Source organism: Thamnophis elegans, chromosome 9 (assembly GCF_009769535.1).
Source record: "Thamnophis elegans isolate rThaEle1 chromosome 9, rThaEle1.pri, whole genome shotgun sequence".
Lineage (NCBI taxonomy): Eukaryota > Metazoa > Chordata > Lepidosauria > Squamata > Colubridae > Thamnophis > Thamnophis elegans.
The window spans coordinates 27,655,815-27,680,532 of NC_045549.1; the positions used below are offsets into that span (position 1 = coordinate 27,655,815).

At 39.6% G+C, this 24,718-nt stretch overlaps 1 protein-coding gene across 1 annotated transcript in view; it reads right to left on the reverse strand.

Annotated features, from left to right (window-relative positions):
* Positions 1 to 2,044: 2,044 nt before the first annotated feature.
* Positions 2,045 to 24,718, reverse strand: part of ARFIP1 (ADP ribosylation factor interacting protein 1) — a 49,390-nt gene continuing 26,716 nt past the window's right edge. Inside the window, 5 exon segments of the mRNA XM_032223837.1 lie at positions 2,045 to 5,083; positions 17,211 to 17,385; positions 17,936 to 18,093; positions 18,941 to 19,065; positions 19,068 to 19,161. Of these exon segments, the coding sequence (XP_032079728.1) occupies positions 4,928 to 5,083; positions 17,211 to 17,385; positions 17,936 to 18,093; positions 18,941 to 19,065; positions 19,068 to 19,161 (708 nt within the window). The 3' untranslated portion in view covers positions 2,045 to 4,927.

Consider the following 24,718-nt stretch of genomic DNA (forward strand, 5'->3'; position numbering starts at 1 on the left):
TAATTTGGAGAATATTTACTTTGAGTTCATGCCCTGGGCTTACATGTGGGATGTGTACCTGTTTAATAACGTTAAGAGTGTGTTAAAAGACTAAATGGCTGAGCTCCACAAATCACAAATGTTTAACTGTTGTTGACAAATCTCGAGAGTATCCGGGAGGTCAGAGAAGGCTACAGAGAAAGCTGAAACCCACTTCACTGCATCTATTGAAAACAAAATGAGAAAGATCAACATTTTGTTAGGTCTCCTTGCGCTATTTCAGAGGAGGAGATAGTTCAAGATGAACTGTGGGATCCTGAGGTTTGGTTGTTCTGTGTTCTGGCTGATACGAAGTGGCTTCTGAAATTTTATCTTCAAATTTCTTGATTTACATATATATTTTACTTCTTATCTAAAAGTCTACATGTGTATTCCAATCAGAGCACTGAACAAACCATATCCTCAAAGATGCTATAAAACTTCTCTGAAGACCATCAGTAACCATCCTGATGGTTTGATTTAAAGGGACTATAATGTTTATATCAATGTTATTGTATCACCAGTATAAACATAATGACTTAAACTCAGAATTATTACTGGGAAATTTGTACAATTGAACATGAAGATATAGAGCCCTGATGGCGAGCAATATCTGAGAGCACGCGAGGCATTGCCCTATTGTCAGCTCCAGCCCGCATGCGTGCTCTGGGCAGCTGATTTTCAGCCTTCCGGAGGACAGGGGGAGGCCATTTTCACCCTCCCCAGGCTCCAGAGCCTGTGAATGGCGAAAAAGAGGCCCAACAGGCCTACCGGAAGTCCCAGAGACTTCAGTGAGGCCTGTGTGCATGTGCAAGGGGAGCACAGGGGGTTGTGCATGCATGTGCAGGGGGAGGACATTGCATTATGGGTGTGGACACACACATGCGCACTATCATGTGCATGCTCACTCTTTTGGCACCCGAGCAGAAAACCATTCACCATCACTGATATAGAGATTATTTTTTTAATTTTTTCCCCTGGATAGAAGAAGAATCCTCTTGCTGGATCCAGGCCAAGGCCCATCATAGTTTAACACTTGATTTCTCATTAAGGCGGGCCAAGTACTGCTGGGCTATTTGCAAGAAAGAGGCAGAGATATACCCTCCTTCCACTCTTGGCCCTGCAACTAAGTACAGCATGGAGCCACTCTGTTCAAATTTAAAGTTAACAGTGAATCTTAAAGATGAAAAGCATTTGATAAACCCATTCTCAATTTATCCAGTTCAACTGTGTTTCTTTGTTACTGTGCTGATTCACTTCCTATTTTTCCTTTCATTTATAATTTTACTTGTAACTTCATTAAACTGTCATTAAACACTATCTCACCTATATTGTTTTGTGGCTTGTATTTGTTTTGCCATATTCCTTATTTTTAATCAAAAAGAATCTTTGTAAAAAAGTCAAGTGGCCAGAAGCTCCAAAGGAGGCAGACAGGGTTACCAGGCAGCCTGTTGTTTAAGGTCGGCTCAAGGTTTGATATTACAGTAATTTCCACTGAGGTTAATTAAAATAACAATTATATATTTTTTTGCTGGTAAAATGTAGGCAAAAGTTATTGTTATACATAATCTCCAAACAAGATGGTGACGGCAATGGGCAAAACATGTGGGATTGCAGAAGCCAGATGTCGTCACTGGGATTCTATTTTAGTTATAATGAGGCAATACCGTTTTTACTATTTCAGATGTATGGAGGATGAATAATTAGTCCTCAGTGACTTCTTATAATTCTTTATAAAGAAAATTATTATTGTTAGATGAACCACTACTACATGAGATAAATCCTAGAATTAAATAAATCTCACTGTATTTCAGCTACACATTGAAATACAAACACTGCATTCAAAGATACATGAAACAGACATAATTTTTAAAAATCTGAATTTAAGTAATTAAGAAATCAGTTTCTCTTTTAATTCTGCAGGACTCTATTCTCAGAAGCAAATAAAACAATTACTATCAGTACATATACATTAACATTGCTATAGATGTAATTCATAAAAAGAAACCAAGAAAGAAATTCATAGTAACCTTTTAATATTTATTGCTTGGGGGTTTTATTGTATTTAAAAATGTGGAAGATACATGTTTAGCTATGAGTCATTATCTTTCTGTCCATTTGAAACATCTTAGCATCCAAAATAAACCCACTCTAAAAATCTTCCAATATACATGAAGGCTTATTTTCTTTGAACTAATAACAAACTACCATTAATATCAATTATAACAAAACAAAACATTACTGCCATGGTGTACAGGCAATTGAAGGTTTAAATTCGTTTTGTGTATAATGTGGAATTTAGTTCAGCCAATCCTTAATGTTGTCGGTTGTTTTGAAAGTATACTGTCAGAGATTAAGACTCTGCTTTTCTACATAATAGCAGCAGTAAGTAATAGCTTATTCCCAAACATCTTGAAAAAACGTTTTTCCTACATGTCCATTATGTTTCATATAAGCAATAGCATTAAAGTATGTATTTTAATGCTTGCAGTTACTAAATAATTATTTTGGCTCAAACATTTTATTTCTGTGATACAAGAATTGAAAGCTAGGACCTAAATTGCTTGGATATAAATCAAATATTCAAGACACTGCAATATGATTACCGATATTTGACATATCATTATAATATTCAAATGTAACAATGCATACAGCATGTCTGATCACTTGAAAACCTACCTCCAAAGGTTTCCTTAACAATTTGGACCAATCAGAACCTTGACGATCTGACTAATTTTTCAGGAATTAAAAAAACTGCATTTATTTGGTATAATGAGTCTAGATAAAGATGCAAAACTAGCATAGAAATTCATAAAATATAGCTTTCTTTGAATTAGCTTTGCTCCTGAAGGCTAATTAGAAAGGTTCACATAATTATTTTCCATGAAAATTTAGAAATGGTTTGCCTTTTTTCAGGATTATGATTATTTGCAACAGTGAATTATGAGGTTATTTATGTTACATTACCAATTAAGCCAGTTGTGCAACTCTTTAGGACAAACTGATTATTTTTTTTTAAAAAGTGAGATAATATAATCAGATGCTACTAACAAAATTTAAAAAATCTTATAAATCTTTCTGATTCTAGTTTTCTAAGATATGTAGCCACTATAATGAAGTTACAAGCTTTTATTAGTTTTCCTTAAAAACAAAATTAAAAGCAAAATTAATTAGCTTTGAATGACCTTTTTTGTGCTTATACCAAGCTGGATCTCATCAACTCTCACTCTTTGATATAGTCACATGTTTCCCATTAGCTAAAAAGTGTGGTCACTAAATACTCTGTTAGAATCAGGAAGTTTGCATCAGAATAGAGATGAAATCATTGATAGAAATGTTCGAGTATGCTTTATACTTGGAGAATAAGTGAGGTGAAGTTTGCTTCTTTTATTATAGTTAATAAGATCACAGAAACAATATAAGATACTTTATTCTTCAGTGTTAATAAAAATCAAAGCATTAAATCTCTAGTTACAAGAAACAAACTACAAAGTATTTTTTTTGGTTTTAGGCAAGACCCCAGATTTGGGGTGTGTGTGTGTGTGTCAAACTCGCATTGTCACGGCATCATCACGTGACGTTTCGTGACTTTCCCCCATTCGCTAAACCGGGCAATGAGCAGCGTGTGACACATCTGGCCTGTGGGCCGAGAGTTTGACAGCCCTGCCCTAGATAGACTTTACTTCTAGGTATATATGTATTGTGCTAATTTCTCTTGGTGTGAATAAGTGCTAATAATGAACCATACTCTGGGAAACAGCACCAATTTTACTTCAAGAAATAACCTGGCAAAAAAAACACCATAATGGACAAGAATGCAATGAGGAATGATTTACGGTATACTTGATAAACATTTTACTTTAAGACTGAAACAAAACCATTTAAAAGCAACTTAATTTGTTTCAACATATAATACATAATTATACAATTCGTTTAGCTGAGATAAGTTATTTTAAGTACTTCATTTGTATAAACAGAAAAAGCAGTAGAAAGTGTGCAAACAATGATGCTCCAAACAATAAATTTTGAATAGCTATGATAAAGTAACAAACTTGTACTTGCAATAGCTACTGATTCGAAAACAGACTATGTCCCTGTCAAGTGACATGGTCTGCGAGTCAAACAGAAGAACACAAACTAGACTGGCCTTAGTCTCTTTAAAAAAAACCATAAATCTAGAAAGGGTTTTGTAAAGATGTTATTTTGTATAGAAGAGGAGAAAGCATGTTCACAAGGCACTTTGAATTTAAGACAAGTAAGGTATGATTTCATAGAAAGTTAAACGTTGAAGTAGTACAACTAAGACTCCTTTCTTAAGTGGTTCCTTTATAATGATAAAAAATGGATTCAGCTCAAAATGGAAACTCAACCTCTAGTGTTTTCTAATCATATATAAAAAGATCTAGGTGTAAAAATGGTCTATTTTTTGCAAATCCACATTGTCAGTGAGTCACTGATTTTGTGGATTAAGCTGTTCAAAGGCCTTAATGTTTTTTAAAAAAAAATACTTTTGAACACAGTTACATGAAAAAGAATCTGTAGAGGTTTAATACATTTATATAAAATATCATATATAATCATGAGCATCTCTTTTGGAAAATTTCTCACCTTCTATTTGCCACGGTTACCAAAGATCACAAATATTTATGTCAGTGCAAATCTATACTTCCCTACTACAGAAAACCATTCACCCTTAAATACAAAATATTTTGATTCTGAAATGACATTAATTTGGTTACACCCATCCACCCTGCCAAATTATTATAGTATTCATTATTGGAGAGGGGGAGGAATTAAAGCTGCTTGTGCAAGTATCACTACAAACAGTCCTTCTTATAGAAAGCTTCTTGATTCTTCCAGGATATAGAAGATCCTGGGCTGAAACAATGGATCTCTGTGCGTGGTTCAATTACTGATCTTCGAGCCAAGAAGGAGCATCCACTCCAGGTATTTTCAATTTGATATGGAATAGTTTAAGGGTCTGTTCAAGCTGTTTTTGATTTCCTGAAAAATAGGCTGCAATGGCATTGTGGAACAGAACAAGTTGATTGTGCAGCACCTTCACCTGTGGAGAAAAATCAAAATTGAAAATGAAAATATATGTACAGAATATTGAAAGGGGGACACCCAAGGAATAATGTTTATTTTTTACAAATTTCTCTACAGTGAAACGATCAGATTAAAAGCAAAGCAAAGCAAAACAAACAGTTTCACCAACGGAAGCAAATATCAATTACATTAATACCGACAGCCAAATTAAATGAAGAGGCTGTGTATGATAAATATAACCTTACCTGCATAGCTGCGCTTAACTGACTACACTCACATGAACTGCTAAGCATAATTTGGCTTAGTGACAGATGAGCCGACCCCTGCCACAGGCTCCTTCCTGTGAGTGGGTGCACTGAATGAACTATGAATGACATAAATCATAGCTAATTGGAGGGCTTATGTGTGCAATCTTGCTCATTTGTAGTCATCCATGTTATATCTTTCACCACACACAAATACGCCCCATTGTTTGTTTACTCTCGTTGCTCTAAGAGTTACGGTTGTTCATCCACACGTCAAAAAGAGTGTTTGATTATTTATCCAACAGATACGCTGATCAGGTGTCTGTTTCATCAGTTGCATCTGTTCATCTATTTTGTTTTCTGATAAGGACATTACTGTATTTTATTGTTGCATTTGATTGTTAACAGCCATCATCAATTAGAGGAAATATTGGTGCAAGCTTATCAGTTGGATAGAGATATATAAGGATATTGGCAAATAATGAAATTGTACCGATTACTTCAACATATCGCTATTATCATTTGATAAAGTTTTAATTCACCAAAGAAAATAAATACAAAATATGTATAGTAGGAACAAAGTAGATCAATAATCTATACACAAAGTAGTGTCTATAATAGTGATAGCCACTATAATGTGCATAGGTAGCCTTCAACTTACAACAGTTCATTTAGCGATTGACAAAAGTGACTTATGACCATTTTCACACTTAGGACCCCATGGTCACATCATCAAAAATTCAGATGCTTGGGAACTGACTCATGCTTATGACGGTTGCAGCGTCCTGGCATCATGTGATCATTTTCTGTGACCTTCTTTTTTTTTTATTAATTTTTTTTATTTGTTACTTAAACAACACATGCCCACACCAGTGGGAAAAGAAAAAATCAAAAAGTCAAAACACAGAGAAGACAAAAAGAACAAAAACAAGGCAGGGGAAAAAAAAAAGGAAAAATAAAGAAAAAAAAAGAAACACAGGTATATATTATAAAAAAGTATATCAGGTGGTTACAACATGTTTTGGTGCATCTCTTCCATTAATTCATATTAATTCAAATATCCTAACCTCAAATGTTTACCATATTGACATCATTATACCTCCACTTTTAGTTGACTACAGTTATTCAAACATCCTTCATCCTTAACTATGCCAAAGATTTAATCCATAACCACATGCTAGCATTTCATTTACTTGTTTGTAAAATCCTCTATTAACATCAAATCCTCATATCCTGTTTAGCTGAACATCTATAATATTTAATACCAAAAATTCCATCTTCCATGCATATAGTTTATTATCATTCTCCCTTCTTTATGGTATTATTTCGTATATCGTAACATTTTCCCCATATTAGTTAACATCTAACTGTATATAGTTTATTTTATTTTTTAATAGTGATAATTATTGTGATTAATAACCTTTGTATATGGTCCAAAAATATTTCCAACCTTCCCTTCTCATATCCATTATTATTTATCATATCAACTCCACATTATATACATTATTATCAATATCAATTATTATTCAGCTATGTCTATTACAATAAGATAATTAGGTTTAGCTAATTTGAATTGTATTCTTCCATCTATCAGCCTGTGTCTCTCCAATAACAAAGCCTCCTTAATCCAATTACCATTCATGGATCAAATTCTACAAACGTCTTTATAAGCAAGTCCAAACTGGAATATCTTCGCACCTTTTTGCTTATGATGCCTCTCATATAATGTCCTAGGCGTTGTCCTACGCTTGTTGCCCTTTTCAGCTTGTCTTTAATTCTCAGTGGTGGTATCGGAAATTTTGCAAATGATGTTTCATAAAGTATAAATTCTTTAATGCTTCTCATTCCTCCTGCGCTCTGTCTTTTGAAATAAATCTTCTGTATGGCTGCCCCCCCTTCAAACGTTGCATCTCTTTCTCCCTCCGAAGTAAACCAGACGCCCGAAGTGTCAGCAAGTTGAGAATCTTTAAACCAGATGCCCGGAATGTCAGCAAATTGGAAACTTCATTTCTGACATTCTTCATTTGTATTTCAGGAACACTCAAACATTCAACATTCTCACTTTTTTCTTCATATTTTGATGTTAAAACCAACAAATAGTCCAGCTTTTTTTCCAAATCTATCATATGTATCAAGCAACTTTTGTAACGCGGAGAAAATCATTTGAAATGAATCATTTGAAGCTTGTATAGACGCCATGTTTGTGACGCAGCTATTTTCCCTTAGAAGCTTTAAGATATTTGCAAGTAAGAACACGCTGGGAGCTGTGCAATCTTATCTGATCTTAGACCAACACAGCCAAGCAATAAAAGTGTCAAATTGTAAGGAGCCAAATTATAGTAAATTGGTTTACAGCCCGCTTAAGGAGAGTCAGAGGAGAAGTTGAAGTAATCTTTCCTTTATCCATGTAAGTAGCATTTAAAACATTTAAGTAATAGGGTAACCACTGTCCATAAACCCATAAAAAAAAACATTTGCCGCTAGAATCTTGTTCTTTGGTTTCAATTAGCTTAAATTTTATGCGGACCGTATCTCTTTGAGTAATAAAATCAGCTTACCAGTTGAAAACACTCACACCATTCTTAGGGGCAACCTGCAGTTTCGGTTAGCTTACAGCTAATCCAGAAGGAATTGGCAAAGGAGGTTAAATTCCAAGCCCCCCAGAGACTTTGCGAACGTCTCTGAGGTCACTGGATCTCCTCCAACCTTTCACTGTCTCTCCGGGACAGCTTGGGTCTGAAACGAACCATCCAATTTCCTTCGGAATAGCGGAATTTCAGGAATAGCCTGAAACTCCGTCTTCTCACTGCTAAGCCCCGCCTTCTTCCTCTTTTCTGTGACCTTCTGACAAGCGAAGTCAACGGGGAAGCCAGATTCCCTTGAAAACTGTGTTACTAACTTAACAATTTAGTATTTCACTTAACAATTATGGCAAGAAAAGTAAAAAAATAAATAAGGCAAAACTCACTTAACAAATGTTTCATTTAATCACAGAAAAGTTAGGGTCAATTGTGGTTGTAAGTCTAGGACTACCTGTAAATTGAATATTTCAATAACACTAAGGAATCTAGATATAACACTCTACTTGGTCATGAAGCTTGCTAGTTAGGCTCTTGGCTAGTCATTGGATAGGATCATATATTAAGTTATTACGTGGGTTATTTTTTTGATGGTGTAGCTTTTTACCTAATATACAGTATGTTGTAACATGGAATAATAAACAAGCTAGATTCTCCTGTGTCTAATTAACCAATTTACTAAAAAGAACAAAAAGGCTAATAGGTTACAAAAATCTTTGTAAAATGAATATATTACTATCCTAATTATCTTTAAATTGGTTAGGGTATAATTCTTCATCCTCTTGATAGTTTCCTTTTGTAACTGTCGTCTACTTTTGTGATGTAGAAGAAAAGTACTCAACTTTTAATATTTTGCAGATGTACTAAACACTGAATGTTTTCCAAACTACAACCTCTTTCTTCAGGGCTACTCATTTTAACAACTGACTCTGGGCAGATAGCAAAATTAAAATAAAATACAAACAACTGTATATGTTTCAAAAGTTGAAATACAAAGCAGTTGATCAAGATCAGCCCAAATAACTCGTGTAACTAAAAAACTGGTCCAGAACCAGGTCTTCGAGGCCTTACAAAAGATCTGCATGGTCAGGGCCAACTCCAGAAGGAAGATGTTCCGTAAGGTTGGTGCTACGCAGAAAAGGCATATCTAGACTCTGCCAACTGACAATCTTAGCCAATGGACCCCAAGCATGCTTATCTTGCCTGATTGGATTGAATGGTAGAAATAATTGGGGAGAGATGGCCCCTCAAGTAACAAGACAAGCCATAAGCCTAGGAAACCCCATTGCCAACCCAACCACAGAGTCAAAGAGCTCAGATAGGGAGAATACTATGCAGCAGAAAGGTACATACCATAGCAAAAGTCATACTAATTCCCAGAGTCCAACTTAACAAATAGGATCTTGCATCTAGCAATTCCAGTGACGTAAAAGATGCTGGAGAAGGGGTGTCGAACTGGATTTCTTTGAGGGCTGAATCAGCACTATAGTTCTCCGTGGGCCGGCTGGGTGATGATGGTGGTGGTGGAAACAGGACGGATACTGCCAGCCAAAACAGGGTGTGGGGGGGCACATGTACCCCTTGCCCCGTTTTCGATCTGGACAGTCTCCTGCAGCACTCTGCCAGCCAAAACAGAGCACGGGAAGCCATGTGCAGCTCCCCACTCCCCATTTTGGCTGGCAGAGTGCTGCAAGAGGCCATCCAGATTGAAAATGGGGTGAGGGTGATGCAGGCGGGCACCCTGCACCCTGTTTTGGCCAGCAGAGGCACCATGGGCTGGTCCCTTGCTATTTCCAGGCCGGCTCCATGGGCCAGATTAAGCACCCCTGGTCTATACTCTGGCACTTTGAGCCTTATCCCTGCATGATGGAGTGAGCTCCTGTCATTTGCCTCTGCTCCTGCCAACCTAGCAGTTCTAAAGCATGTAAATGCAAATAGATAAATAAGTATCAGTGAGAAGGCAACGGGGCTCCATGTTTCACCGTGTGCTTTGCACTGTGGTGTGACTGCACCACGATTGCAGAAACATCTTTAGGCAGAGCTGGTTTAATTGGCTTAGAAATGGAGATGAGCACCACCTACAACTAATGGAATACAATCTGCAGGGACCCTTATTGTGTGGTCCTGGCTAATCTCACATCTGAAACAATTACAGAGGGGACTGCTTCACTTGGGCACAGCAGGTTTCAGTAATACATGGCAGGTCAGCTTTCTCGCCCATAATCAAGTCATCAAAATATGAGCCTATATCCAGACTTAACCAATGTTATACTGTCATTTCCATGCACATATTATTATTAAAAAATAACCACTAAAGACATGATACCGCTGTCCCACATGTATTAGATCTGTCATATTTACAGCCAGACCCTGGTTGGATTAGATGTTTATGCTGATCTTCCATTCATGCATATTTTGGAATTTGTCACATTATCATTACCAATTACATCTTTGGGTCAAAAAAATTCTTTTTGTCTTATTGAAAATAAGATATTGGGGAAAAAAGGAAGCGTATGCAACCCTGAAGAACAAGAGCCCCGTAATTGTTATTGTTATCTTTCTCATAGTTGATTAAGCCAAGGGAGAGTATGTGCATCCTCTAATAAATCAGACTGAAAAGAATTTCCCAGAGAAATGCAAGTACCTGAAATTGCTTGATTGCAAGTCTCCACCCTGCTAGCATAACTCAAGGGAAATCTTCATGTCAGGCCAATCTGGTTCAATCCAGACACCCTGCCAACTTCCTCACATGAGTAACATTTCCATTGTCCTCCAATCTCCATTTTCAAGTCTAAGGTCAAACCCCATAGAAAAATCCTTTCAATTCTTCAGTTGAACTTTTTTAAACCCACTCTCAACACAGCCCTGGATGCCTTGAGTACTCTGCAGTCTTTGTTTGAAACCTTAAAAACAGTAATTTGAGCGGAGTTTGAAACAAAAAAATAGTTTTTCAGGACATTCAACTGGAATGTTTCTGGGGTTCCCTATTCTGAAGGATGAGCTGGAGATTGTTCTATCGCTTATCATCCCCAACTAATGTCATGATCAGTGAAATTTCAATTTCACTCTTAACAATTTAAATTTAACAAATTTACAGTAACTACCCATCCCAAAGCTTTCAATAATTTAGATTACAAGATTTTAGTAAGCATACTTTCCAACTGTATAAACCAGAACAGAAATGTTGCAATGCATCACACTAAGACTAAGTGTGGAAAAAGGTCTTGAAGTGAAGTATTCAAAAGCAAATAAATAAAAAAAATGTTTATACTCCATAACTACCTACTTCTTCCACAATTGTTGCTAGTCTGCATCTATTACATGCTTATATCTAGCAACTGGGAAAGCAGATTTGTGTGAAGTACGTGGGATGGGCATACTTAAAAGTAATTTGCAATTACAACAATCAGACAGCAAACCTAGACACCACTATGTTTTACTGACTGAACAGGATTTTAAAATCCAGTTTTATGAATTAGACATATGTATGCAGTTATAATGCGTTATGCAATTAAGACACATCCCATAATAGCTCTGGCAATACTTCCATATACCGACAAAATATCAAGGGAAAAAAGACACAGGTAGCTTGTAGTGACTTATAGAGTTACATTCCAGGCAGTTAAACAACTGGTGCCTCCATAATATTGGCTAACTGGTGATGAAAGACAAACGGTACTATTAAAAATCTGGACAAACAGGACATAAAATGATAGCACAGCAAAAAAATGAATCAATTCAACTGTTCCAACATTTTAATCTTTTACTTCCATTACAGCTAAAATAATTTTCATAGCATCAAATGAAAGTTTCCTATTCTTTTAGCTGTTTCAAGTTGTTAATACACTCATAAAGTTCCTCTTACATTGTTCCTTTTACACTATACTATCTAGTAACTCAAAAGATTGTGCGTGTGTGTTTGTGTGCGCATGTGTGTGCGCGTATACATACCAATGCATGAGAACAAACTTGAATATTACTATTAAAAATCTTATTTAGCTATTATAAGGTACTATTTAGTGGAAAGATTTTGTTTTCCCCGTAAGGTTGGTTCTTCTTTTTTATATGCAATCCCTTTTCTTCCAAAATTCAAATCGGAATTTTCACAGCATAATTTCATCTTTTATGACTTCACAATGTAAAAAAAATGTTTTCTTTGACTGAAGACTTACATTTTCATCTTGTTCATAGCAAGATTCCTACTGCATCCATTAATCTTTCTCATTTAAAACTACAAGAAATGTATAACTATAAAACTCAATTTGAAAGTAGATTCTGGACATTCAGGACAATGCTGTATCTAATGCATCAACAACCCTTTTCCAATGATAACTATCTTAAAAGGTTAGTACATGCAATAGTTAAGTGCTTTCTCAATATATGGCAAAGTATCCTTATCTAGCCTTTTTTAGACATATGCAAGTTCATGGAATCAGCAGTAGGTACAGTGTTACGGGAGTTACAGCTTTTGCAAATCTACTGGTTTTCTGAAAGAACTTCTGCCTCCTAAAGGCCCAATTTTCTAATCATGATTCAGAAACGGTTAAAGGTAGCAAAATGATACCAAGGTGAATAATTCGCTTGCAGAAAGTATTAGATTTCATTCCAACCAAATGAAGAATTATAGTTTTTCTTCATTTTCATAACATATGATCACATGTATACTATACATAGCCAACATCGTATGTATTATTAAATGTTTACATCAATTCGTCTTGTCATCAACCCCCAAAATCAATTATTGGCTGTTCTGCTCTCCATACACCATCCTTCCACCACTTTCTTCTCCCTCTCTCCTCCCCTTCCCTACCTTCTTTCTTCCCTGTCAGCCTTCTCTTCTCTATTTCTCCTTCCTCTCTCTCCTTTACACTCCTCCTTTCTCTCCTCCTCTCCCCACCGCCCACTCTCCTATCTCTCTCTTCTTCCCTCACCTCTATCTTCTACTTCATACTCTTCCCGATGAAGAATTAGAAGCAACTTTGTACTGATTTTGCTCCTGCTTTTCCACTCAATCCAGGAGAACCTATCCCTTTTCCAGCAATACTTAAAACATGGATTCAACATACATACAGATCTCTCTCTCTCCCCCCCCCCTCCCCCCCTCTTATAGCTAGTTCTGGATTCATAATTCAATTACTTGATTAGAAAGGCTTTCAGGGCACAACTTAGTTTTATCCCTGCTCATTCAGCATTCTCTTGACAGCAGTCACCCAACAGGCATTCCTGAACAAACAAGGCACAGGAAACAATATGCTGCAGCTGATAGCGGTATCCCAATCACAGGACTGGCAACGCACCCTAAGAGAGCTATTGGGCACTGCAATTACACAAATATGTGCACCCTGGAACTGGAAGTGAGCTAACAGGTGGAATATTTTAGTGTGAAGCCCAAATTATTTTTACACGCACTACATGATAGTATTACCACCTTTTTATAGATACTTTCAAATATAAAGCATTAATATTTGTAGTTACTTACTGGGTCACATTACCCCTTTGAGGAATATAACAATTATTGTAATATGTGCACATTTTGTATTTCTGATAGCAGACAATAGCTTCGGAGCAAATCTGACAGCTGCGGAAACAAATAGAAACAGCTTAACTTGCCCAATAGGGAGGGCCGCGTAGTTTGTCATATAGGGCAGGAAGGAGAAAGTATGGAAGACATTTTGAATAAAGGCCTGTGTAAAGGCCTTATCCTTGAAACACAGTGGGTATTAAAATGTTTGCTATTATGGCTAAGCTGGATTGGATCTGTTGTGAACTTGTCTAAGTGGTTTGTGATGCCCATCAATATGGATATTTATATAATCTACATTATATAATTATTTATTAAATTGTACAATTATATAATTATATAATTTATCCCAAAGTGCTCTCAAAAACCTGTGTAAGAAACTTGAACCAAGGAAAATGAAATTTGGTACACATATAGCCCAGATATATAATCAACACTCTCAAATTTGGCATTGAATTGTTGAGTATTTTTTTTCAATTTCTAGAGTTGATGAATATACTAGGTTACCTACTAGAAGGTAGACTATTCTAAAACATTCTTCATTAATTATGTTAATAGTTGTCAAGAATTTACCCATACCATAGGATATTAATATAAGATAACATAATAATGAAATGAAATAAAATACAAATCTGGTCATGGAAATAACTCTTATGAATCCCCTTGCCTTCACCTTTTTATGTCTACAGTATAAACCAGTTGGGTTGGCACTAATGACCCCCTTCAGCACAAGACTTAATATTAAGGATTGGGAAAAATAAGTATAAGGGAGAAAACATAAATATATATTGCATCTAGCCTTACCCAGTTAATAGTAACCTAGTTATGAGTTTCATTGAGATGACCAACACAATGCAGTTACAATACAATAGCAGAGTTGGAAGGACCTTGGAGGTCTTCTAGTCCAACCCCCTGCCTAGGCAGGAAACCCTATACTGTTTCAGACAAATGGCTATTCAACATCTTCTTAAAAGACTTCCAGTGTTGGGGCATTCACAACCTCTGGAGGCAAGCTGTTGCACTGATTAATTGTTCTGTCAGGAAATTTCTCCTCAGTTCTAAGTTGCTTCTCTCCTTGATCAATTTCAACCCATTGCTTCTTGTTCTAACCCTCAGGTACCTTGGAGAACAGTTTGACTCCCTCTTCTTTGTGGCAACCCCTGAGATATTGGAACACTGCTATCATGTGTCCCCTAGTCCTTCTTTTCGTTAAACTAGACATATCCAGTTCACTGCACCATTCTTTATATGTTTTAGCTGCCAGTCCCCTAATCATCTTTGTTGCTCTTCTCTGCACTCTTTCTAGAGTCCCCACAACTTTTCTACATCGTGGAGACCAAACCTGAATGCAGTATTCCAAGTCTGGCCTTACCAAGGCATTATAAAGTGATATTAACACTTCACGTGATCTTGATTCTATCCCTCTATTTATGTAGCCTTGACAAGCTCCTTTTTGATTGTGAAGAAAATACTGATAAAATTCCTTCAACAGGTCAATCAAGGTTCTGGTAGTAAAGTATAATATACACATTGGCTGCTAATGAGCACTTACTATAAGTCAAAGCAAGACATTTGAGAAAGGTGTGAATTTAGATAGACTTCCTTTTCTGCATCACCAAAGCTTAACACATAAATAACATTTCCTGTAGATTTGCAGGCAAAACAGGACATACGTGACTTTTTTGCTTGTTTGAAGGAAGAAAATCTCTTGAGGCAAGCATAAGGTAAGAAAAACAGGCTCTCCCTATTTCCATAGACATTTTGAGTTTTTAAATCTTGATTTTGAGGGGGGAAAAATCATAAGTAGAACCAAGAACAAATTGATTACTTCATTTAACAATATGCAAAAAAGTCCACAAATCTATCAACTGATTATTCAAAACTATGGAACAAAATTAATTGAAATATTTTTCATTTATGTACAGAGTACCTGTAGCTATAATTCACCTTGATGAGACTGCAAAAAACACGTTGTTCCTTTGGGGTTGGGAAGAGCTGATCATTCTACAAGTTCCATTAAATCAAAGAAATTTACTTGAATGAAAAGTTTTACGATCCACTGAACAGTAAAATAATCCACTATCGTTTAGCAGTTAGGAACTTCCTTTCAGTTACAATTATAAGTTCTAATAAAACCTATAATTTCCTTTAACGTGGGAATCATCAACCTTAGATATCAAAAGAGGAATCTATAATTATTTTAGACTAAAAATAGGGATTTACAAAAACAATGCTCCTTCTGAAACTAATTAAAATCAAGCATATCGTAGAGAAAATTAGGATAGAATCCCCCCCCCCTTTGGTGTCTGCTTTATTCATCAGAGAAATATGTAGAAATGAGTTCCACATCAGCGATCTTAAGTAACAGTGTAAATTGTAGTTCTACATGTCTTGAGGCCATCAATTCACTGAAGACTTCTGTATAGAAATAAATAAACTTTGGCACTAAAAACTCTTATGATATCAGATCCTTTGAGGATTTTGCCCAAACCTCACAGGACTACACTTAGTTATAAGCACATACCAAAACTTTTAAACTGGCACTCCTTGCTTCACTAGAAAACTATTTCTACCAAATGTGGGAATTCGACATTTGAGAATACAGGTTGTCCTTGATTGACGATGGCAATTGGGACCTGGATTTTCATCTCTAAGGAATGCGGTCATAAAGCATGCTCATATCTTTTAGTGATAGCAATTCCCTGCAGTCTTGGAGGGCAGCGTTAACTGAATCCTATGATCATTAGGCAAGGCAACCTCTTGCTGGCTTCCCACAACAAAATCACTGGGAAAACTGGCAGGAGGTTGCAAGTCCCAAGAGCACAGAGAGATAAGTAGGGAGAGAATGAGGGGTTGAGGGTAAAAAAGAGGGATGACATGGGGAAGGGGTGCAAAGATGTGAGTGGTACATGAGAGGTATCGTGTAGGTCAGAAGAGTGCACATGGGCAATTCAAGATGGGTCAGGGAGGGTGCATGAGAGTGGCTGCATGGGTTGGGACATGCATGGAGTACATGAGGTGTTGTAACCTAGGGCAACGGGGCTGGGGGAGGTTATGTGGGAGGAGAGACTTACGTTCCTTCCCAACTTCCCTATTGACTTTCTGGGATAGTTGGCAGAAAAGACTGCAAATAGCAATCATGTGATTGCATGGTGCCTAGCAACTAGTCAAAAGTAGAAATGGATTGCCAGATCACAATCATGTGACCGATGCTGAGGTGGTGGGAACTGTGAAGACTGGTAAAAAAAACACCACCATTTGTTCAGTGCCATCATAACTTGGAATAGTCACTTATTGACTAGTCGTAGGTCAATAACTACCTGTTTTCATTTCTTTCATGCCCACTATGAAGAATTACAGATACCTGGAAATATGGAGATGAAATTTGCACTTAATAAAACTTAAACTCTGAAAATACACATTAGGCTAAAATAATAGTGTTAATAATTCCCAAGGATTCTTGAAATTATTTGTCCGTAGCTTGTGCACATTTATTGGGAAGACAAAAATAATTCACATTAATATCTGAAGAATTGCATGACTGATTGGTAGCATATCACAGAAATGGAACAGTCTTGTAGTCTTTAGGAGTATAACATGGCTTGATGGCAGGTAATTAATCAATCAGTCAATCAATCAATCAGCTACTTAGTAATATTTATACACAGCAGGTTGAACTTATTTGAAGCAGAAATAGACCAAGTGAACTCAAGGGCTAAGGTTGAATTTCCTATATTATTCATATTTAAACAGTGAAAATTAACTGATTTCTGACAGAAATTTAAAAGAGTTCCTTACCTTATTTTCCTCTAAAAATTTCAATTTAATTGATACATCATTGCGCATTTTGTCATATTTCTCTTTATGTATTTGGAATAGTTGTTGTGATTGCTCTATCTTTGGCAAAGTATTAGCATCACGGGGGCCAAGATTCAGTTCTTCTAGATCTGTACGATAAGCATCATATTCAATCCTGAGAATAAAAGAATTAACATGCACAAATATTCATGAACTGCAAAATTTAATTAGAGCGCTAATATAGAACAGTGGTTATGGTGCTGGACTAGAACTGGGTAAACTCAAGTTCTAAATGATTATTAGGAAAAACAATTGAAAGTTATGTATCTTATTTTGAGTTTTGTTGGGGAGAACATAAATCTAGTAAAAACAAACTTAATTTTGTACCACAGTTATAAAACTTGTAGTGACCAAAAACTATTCTCTATTGCAATGTACACTCCTGTTCAATGTTTTATTATTTTTATTTTATTTTATGCTTTGATCCTGTTGCGTAAGGTCCCTACAAACACTTAGTGATTGAAGCAGCCAACAAATGAATAAAATGGAAACTTCAAAAATCAGCCATACCTGTATTGTTCACAAATTACAAAATTTTTATTGATTTTAACAGGACTGCTTTAGAATACGTCTCTGATCCAACACTACACTGTATTAAGAAGTAGATTCAATGTTCAATAAATAACTACTTAAATTAAGATAAATACTAATATATAAGCCATTACCTGGCAGTTTCATACTGCTTCACCGTCAGTAGAGTATCTTCAATAGTTTTATTTACCAAAGTGTTCACACTAGCTATAAAAAAATTAATTGCGCCAAGCAGAGTTTCACCATTTTTAGCAAGTAGCTTCTGTGTATCTGCATTGTATCCAAATTCCTCCTGTTAATATATAATTTAGGAACACTTAATTCTTCTTTATTAAATTGTACCGGCATTATAACAGTAATCACGATATTTTAATCCTCAATATGAAAGCAACCTGATCAAGATATTTTAAGCCTCAATATGAAAGCAACCTGATCAAGATATTTTAATCCTCTTGGTACTCCCAGGAGCATAGCACATGCTTCTTGATTTCAATAGAGCATGGATGGATTGCTTTTTTTGGGGTATAAAATTAATGAAATACAGAATACTTTTACAAAACAGTGAAGTCAATGTCTCAAAATAACCATCTCCAATCCTAGAACACTTTGTGCGAATTAATTAGCAGTATTAATTCATATTGGTACACAATGTGGAAAGCAGGAATTATTGGATTTTTTCCATTAAGCTACCAGTTATAGGGATGTGGTGGCTCAGTGGCTAAGACGCTGAACTTGTCAATCAGAAGGTCGGCAGTTCAGTGGTTCGAATCCCTAGCGCCACGTAACAGCTCCCGTTACTTGTCCCAGCTTGTGCCAACCTAGCAGTTCAAAAGCATGTAAAATGCAAGTAGAAAAATAGGGACCACCTTTGGTGGGAAGGTAACAGTGTTCGGTGTGCCTTTGGCGTTTACTCATACTGGCCACATGACCACAGAGACGTCTTCCGACAGTGCTGGCTCTTCAGCTTTGAAATGGAGATGAGCACTATCCCCTAGAGTTGGGAACGGCTAGTACATATGTGCGAGGGGAACCTTTACCTTGCCAGTTAATGGACCCAATGTCTTTTTACCAGTTGGATTAAACATAAATATAGGCATTTCAGCAGAGGATGAAGATAATTAATACAAATGAAATCTTACATGGAGTTCTAATGATTTCAAACTTAAGTCTGCAAAGGCCTCTCCAAGCTGTCTTTGAGTATGCACCATCTGGGAAAGTTGAGTTGATAGAGTTTGCGCCAGTTTCAAGACATTCTCATACTTCTTTTGTTATCCCTCAATATTTCAATTTGAGCTTCTAACTCAAGATCTACGGTTCGTGATCCCCGGCCCAGCTTCTCTGAGATTATTTGACGAGTACACTGTAAAATTTGAGACAGAAGCTTAAATTAAGTTTTTCAGTTTCTCACCCATACAGTTTATGTGAATTATTTAAATTAATATCATTCATGTTACAGAGTTATTATAAATTGTTCTAAAATATTGCACTTGCTTTTAAAAAATTCTCTACATACCTTCTTAAAGTTTAACTATTTTAAAGAGTAAGATCATCTAATATAAGAAAAAAAAGCTATGCTGAAAATCAACTGAAGTTACTTATAAAATCTTATAGTAATGAATGCACATACAATTCCCAAGTCACTAAAATAATATGTTGCAGGCCATAAATATGAACATTTAAAATACGGGAAGTATATGCTATACCCAATTTCAAACTCAACGTATCTAGCTGGCAATTGTATTTGACAGCAAAATATGTAGTTCTAAGCACTGGCTAAAAGAATTACCTACTTCTATAGGATATAAAGCACCATTCAATCACTCTATTACTGGTCATGCACCGGGAAGAACTATTGAATCTTGTTTTCAAATCGGCTCTCAATTTGGGAATAGGAGGGCATTACAGTTAATTAATTAATTAATTTCCCAGTAATTGCTTTTGGTTCCTAGTTTCAACGAGTCAAGATCACTGCAAAACACCTGAAAACAAGTCGTAAGGGAACACACCCTACCCCCTGAACTCCCCAACCCCGGGACCAACTCTAGGGTGGGAACCTGGCTAATCCTGCAAAACCTCCTAAAACAACAGTTCAGGTAAGACCAACTGTCATTTTGGAGGAATTTTGCAGGATTAGCCAGGATTGGGACATATCCAAGTTAACGTCCCTCAGGGGGGGCATTACTGGTCCTAGGCCGCTCATGCGCTACCACCTGTTGTAACACCCTACGACCAAATACTGCATCAGCCAATGCAAACACGTCTAACCTGCAGTGCCTGAAAAAGGGAGACGGGGATGCCCACGTAGCCGCCCTGCAAATCTCCACGATAGGCGCCTGTGTGGCCTACGCCGCCGAGGTAGCTGCACCCCTGGTGGAGTGTGCTGTGATGGCACCAGAAGGTGCTGAACCTCATAGGCCAATGCGATGACCAGTTTGATCCACCTCCCTATAGCCGAGGAGGACGCCCTCCTCCCCAGGGAAGACGGATAAAAAGAAACGAAGAGCGCCTCAGACTTCCCAAGGCCCTCCGTGCGCAAAGCACGCATGACATCCAGCCGGTACCAAAGGCGCTCCCTATCATGAGATGAGCCCAGACAAAATCCAGTAATACCACCTCCTGCGACCTGTGGAAAAGGGAGTTAACCTTGGGAACAAAAGTCGGATCCAGTCGCAGGACGACCAGATTATTGTGAAATTTACAAAGATCCGACCTGGAGGACAACACCCCCAGTTCGGAGATGCGACGTGCTGAGGTGACCGCCACAAGGAACACTACTTTAAGGATTACGAACTTCAGGTCAACCGTCCTCAGAGGTTCAAAAGGTGCTCCTGTCATTGCTTGGAGAACCGTAGTGAGGCTCCATGTTGGAAACCTGTGGACTACCGGGGGACGGAGATTCCCTGCACCCTTTAAAAACCTCTTAATTAATTAACGGGACCTGGAAAAGTGGAAGGAGCCCCTCTCCCCAAATAATCGTGGGGAGGGACGCCACCTGTCTCCTGAGGTGCCATGTAAAAGCCCCCTATCCAATCCATCTTGGAGGAACTCCAAGACATGCAGTACCGAAGCCTCGTGAGAATTCGCTCCTGAGACCCGGCACCACTCTGCAAAGACTCGCCAGGTGGAATCATAAATCCTAGTGGTGGAACCCTTGCGTGAAGCCTCAATTGTGGAGATGGCTTGGAGCAGTTTCGGAGAAAGGCTCCACTCCCCGTGGTCGACTTTGGCCTGATTGAGCCAGTCGGCTTGATGGTTGTTCACTCCTGTGATGTGCTCCGCCCTGAGCGATCGAAGATGCCTCTCCACCCAGACACCGAGTGCCATCGCCTCAGTTCGAAGAGCCCTGGAGTGTGTGCCACCCTGTCGGTTGATGTGGGCCTTCGCTGCCACGTTGTCGGTCAGCACCAAGACGTATCGATCCCGAACATGGTCTTTGAAGAGCCGCAATGCCAAGTGTATCACTCGCAGTTCCAGCCAATTTATATTGTGTTGGAGGTCCAACCGGGTCCAACGCCCCTGCGCCATCCGGGACTCCAAGAGAGCTCCCCATCCGTACAAGCTGGCGTCAGTTGTCAGGATGAGGCGCTCCAGCTCCCTGAACTTGCAGCCCTCCTGTAGCGCTGGGGAGAGCCACTACCCCAATGACAGCTGCACCTGTGGTGTCACTGGAACCTTTTCCTCGGAATTGCTGGAGTTTGACCTCTGATGCGGCAGGAGATGCCACTGGAGCGGCCTCGTGTATAGACGAGCCCAAAGCACCACGTCTTTGCAAGAAATGAATTCCCCCAGAAAGCTGGAGATCACTACTATAGGAACAAAACATTGACTTCTAACCTGTCTAACTAAGGCTAACAAACTAACTTTACGGTCGTGGGACAGGAACACCTTCCCCAGCTTAAAGTCTATGATGGACCCCAGGTGAGGAATCCTGGTGGCGGGAATGAGGGAACTCTTATCTAGATTAACCGAAAACCTAACTGCTGTAGTGTGGATACCACCAATAAAAGATCCTCCCTCGCCTACTCAAACGATGCTGCTTGGACTAAAATGTCATCGATTTAGCATTGGACCCTGACAGAGCACTCATGGAGGTAAGCTGCCATTGTGGCTAGGACCTTAGTGAAGGTCCGAAGTGCCGACGCCAAGCCAAACGGTAGGGCCCTATACTGGTAGTGGCTACCTAAATAGTAGAACCTGAGATACTTATGATGGCCAGGGAAGATGGGGATGTGGAGGTAAGCCTCCGTCAGGTCAATGGAGGCCATGAAGTCATTGCACCTGACCCCCACCAAGATGGATTTAAGCAATGCCATCTTGAATCTTCTATAGACTAAATGAAAATTTAGCAGTTCAAGATCCAGAATCGCCCTCCATCCCCCTGAACTCTTCGGAATGACAAAGAGGTTGGAATAGAAACCTGACCCCACTTGGTCTGGTGGAACCGGTTCCACCGCCCTAATCTCTAGGTGGTGTCGGATCACCTGCCTCATGAGACAGCGTTTATCTTTCCTCTTGGTGACCGAAAATGTCCGAAAGTGGTTTGGCAGAATGGAGAGAAACTCTAGCCGCAGGCCAAATCAGATGGTATTCAGAACCCAGGCGTCAGTGGTAATCTCAGCCCAGGCGTCGGCAAACAGAAGCAGTCTGCCCCCTATGGGTGGGGTCGCTATTGACCTACCTGCCCCGGTGGTAGGGACAGCCACCTCCCCCCCCAAAAGGGCCTCTTCCCCTGGGGTTGGGACCTAGGCCTATCCCTGGTGTAGTGCCTATCCGACTGCCTATCTGATCTCGGAAAATACCTGCTGTGCTGAGCCTCCTGATCTGACTGACAATAGGACTGCTTCCGAAAGTAAGGCGCAGATTTTTGCTCCGACTTCTTTGCAAGCGTAGGCATGACCTTCTTTTTTTATTCTTGTCCTCAATGAGGATTGGGTCCAACGGGGTACCGAAAAGGGATCCCCCAGAATGAGGCGATGATGCCAGGTGCCACTTTGCCTTGTTCTCCGCTTGCCACCCCCTCAGCCACAGGAGACGTCAGGAGGTCACCGAGGCTGCCATTGTCCGTGAGGCATACTTCATGGCACGCAGAGTGGCGTCCGCAGAGAATTGAGCAACAGCAACCAGCTTGTTGAGCTCTTGATGAGTACCCACCTCCTCAGGCGGAATACTTTCCTGCATCTGTTGTAGCCATGCAGCTGAAGAACGATGCAGAGGCAGCTGCCTTGATGCCCATGCAGAAGACTGGAATGTTTTATGAAGAGTCAGCTCCGCCTTCTTGTCCTCGGCCTTCAAGTAATCAGCCACATCACCAGACACCACCATTGACATGGACACCAATGCCACCACTGGAGGGTCCACTGTGGGCACCTGCAACGCCTCAGAGAAACTAGGTTCCATGTTAAAGAACCTCCTGCTGCTGGAGTTGGGAAATGTTCCTGGCTTTTCCCACTGCTTTTTAAGTACCTTTAGGAACAACTTAGGAGCAGGGATGTCTTCCTTCGCTGAAGGAGGCTCTGAGTAAACTCGATCCTCCGGCTTTTTCTCCAGACCACCCTCCTTGGCACCCGACTTGGCGCCCTCCATCTCACCCAGTTGCACTGTGGCCCTGGCCTTGCACAACAGTGACTTGAACAAATCTGGAGAAAACAGACCAGAGAATGCTGGTGCCTCGGGTTTTGAGGGATCCTCATCATCAGACATATTTACCTCTCTCTGAACCGGATCCCCCACCATGGAACCCTTGCTAGCCAGAAAAGGAGAAACAGTCCGGCGCACTTCCAAGGGGGAAGGCCTCGGCCTGGCCTGAACAGTGGCACCCCTCCCCCCCGGGACCTTTACCACCATTGCGGGTCGCACAGACCCCTTCTGTAACCCAGCAGAAATTCCATGTGAAATTGCAGAAGAGATGAACTTCTGAATGCTTGCTGGAAGCTGCTCCATGTCTCTAACAAAGGAATCCTCCTCTTCCTGTGCACAGCCTTCAGACTGTGGAGCAAATGATGGCCTGATGGGACTACCCTCCCCTGCACTGAAAAGGATCCCTTAGATAGGGGCCCTGTTCCACCATGGAGAGTGGGTTGGGGGGAGAAAGGTGAAATGTCCCTGAGATACACTGGGGAACCCCCCTTGTGAGGAGACCTAGATTTGGATCTAATGGGCGATCTAAACCTCAAGGGAGAACTAGGCCTACCCCTCTGTTCAGCCCTGGACACCTGCTTTTCCAGAGCCCTGTGCCCCCTTTCCTTATCCTTCTGCAAGGCCTTGGAGGATTTTCCAGCTGCTGCACTTTTTCGCAGCCTCACAGAGGCTGTGGGCCTCACTCGGGCCCCACTGGAGGTCCCCTCCTCAGGGGACAATGGGGGGGAATCTGGCCTCTCCTCTGCATCTGCCATGGCACCAGGTCAGGGCTCCACCAGGCTCAGCCCACCAGAAAACAGCAGCGACCAAAAAACAGCTTCCCCCAATCACTCACGGCCTCCATGAGATGAAATCAGCCTCTGGTAAACCTTTCCTGCCCCTTTTGCAAGCCGCACGGAACTGGGCCTCCTGGCGTCGACCTGGGCCTGCAGGGCCTTGCCACTGCTGTAGAAACGATGGCCACCCAGGAAGGCAGGGATGAAAACAAGGCTTCATAGTAGCCTGTCCCAGCCCATGTGGCCTGCAGGAATTGAGGCCCCAAAATGGCCATCATAATGGCGTCATGCCTCTAAAGTCCCAAGAAGCAACTATTAAATCCCTTACCGGCGGCCGGGAACAAGCCACACCAAGGGGAAGTTTCCAGGTATCAGATGGAGGCAAGGAGAAGAAGGCAGGGAGAAGGAATTTTCAGGATGGCACTGGATTGTTTTTGGAAGAATCAGGAACCAAAAGCAACCTATCTTTCTTCGGCCAGACAGAGTTGAAACTGGGAACCAGAA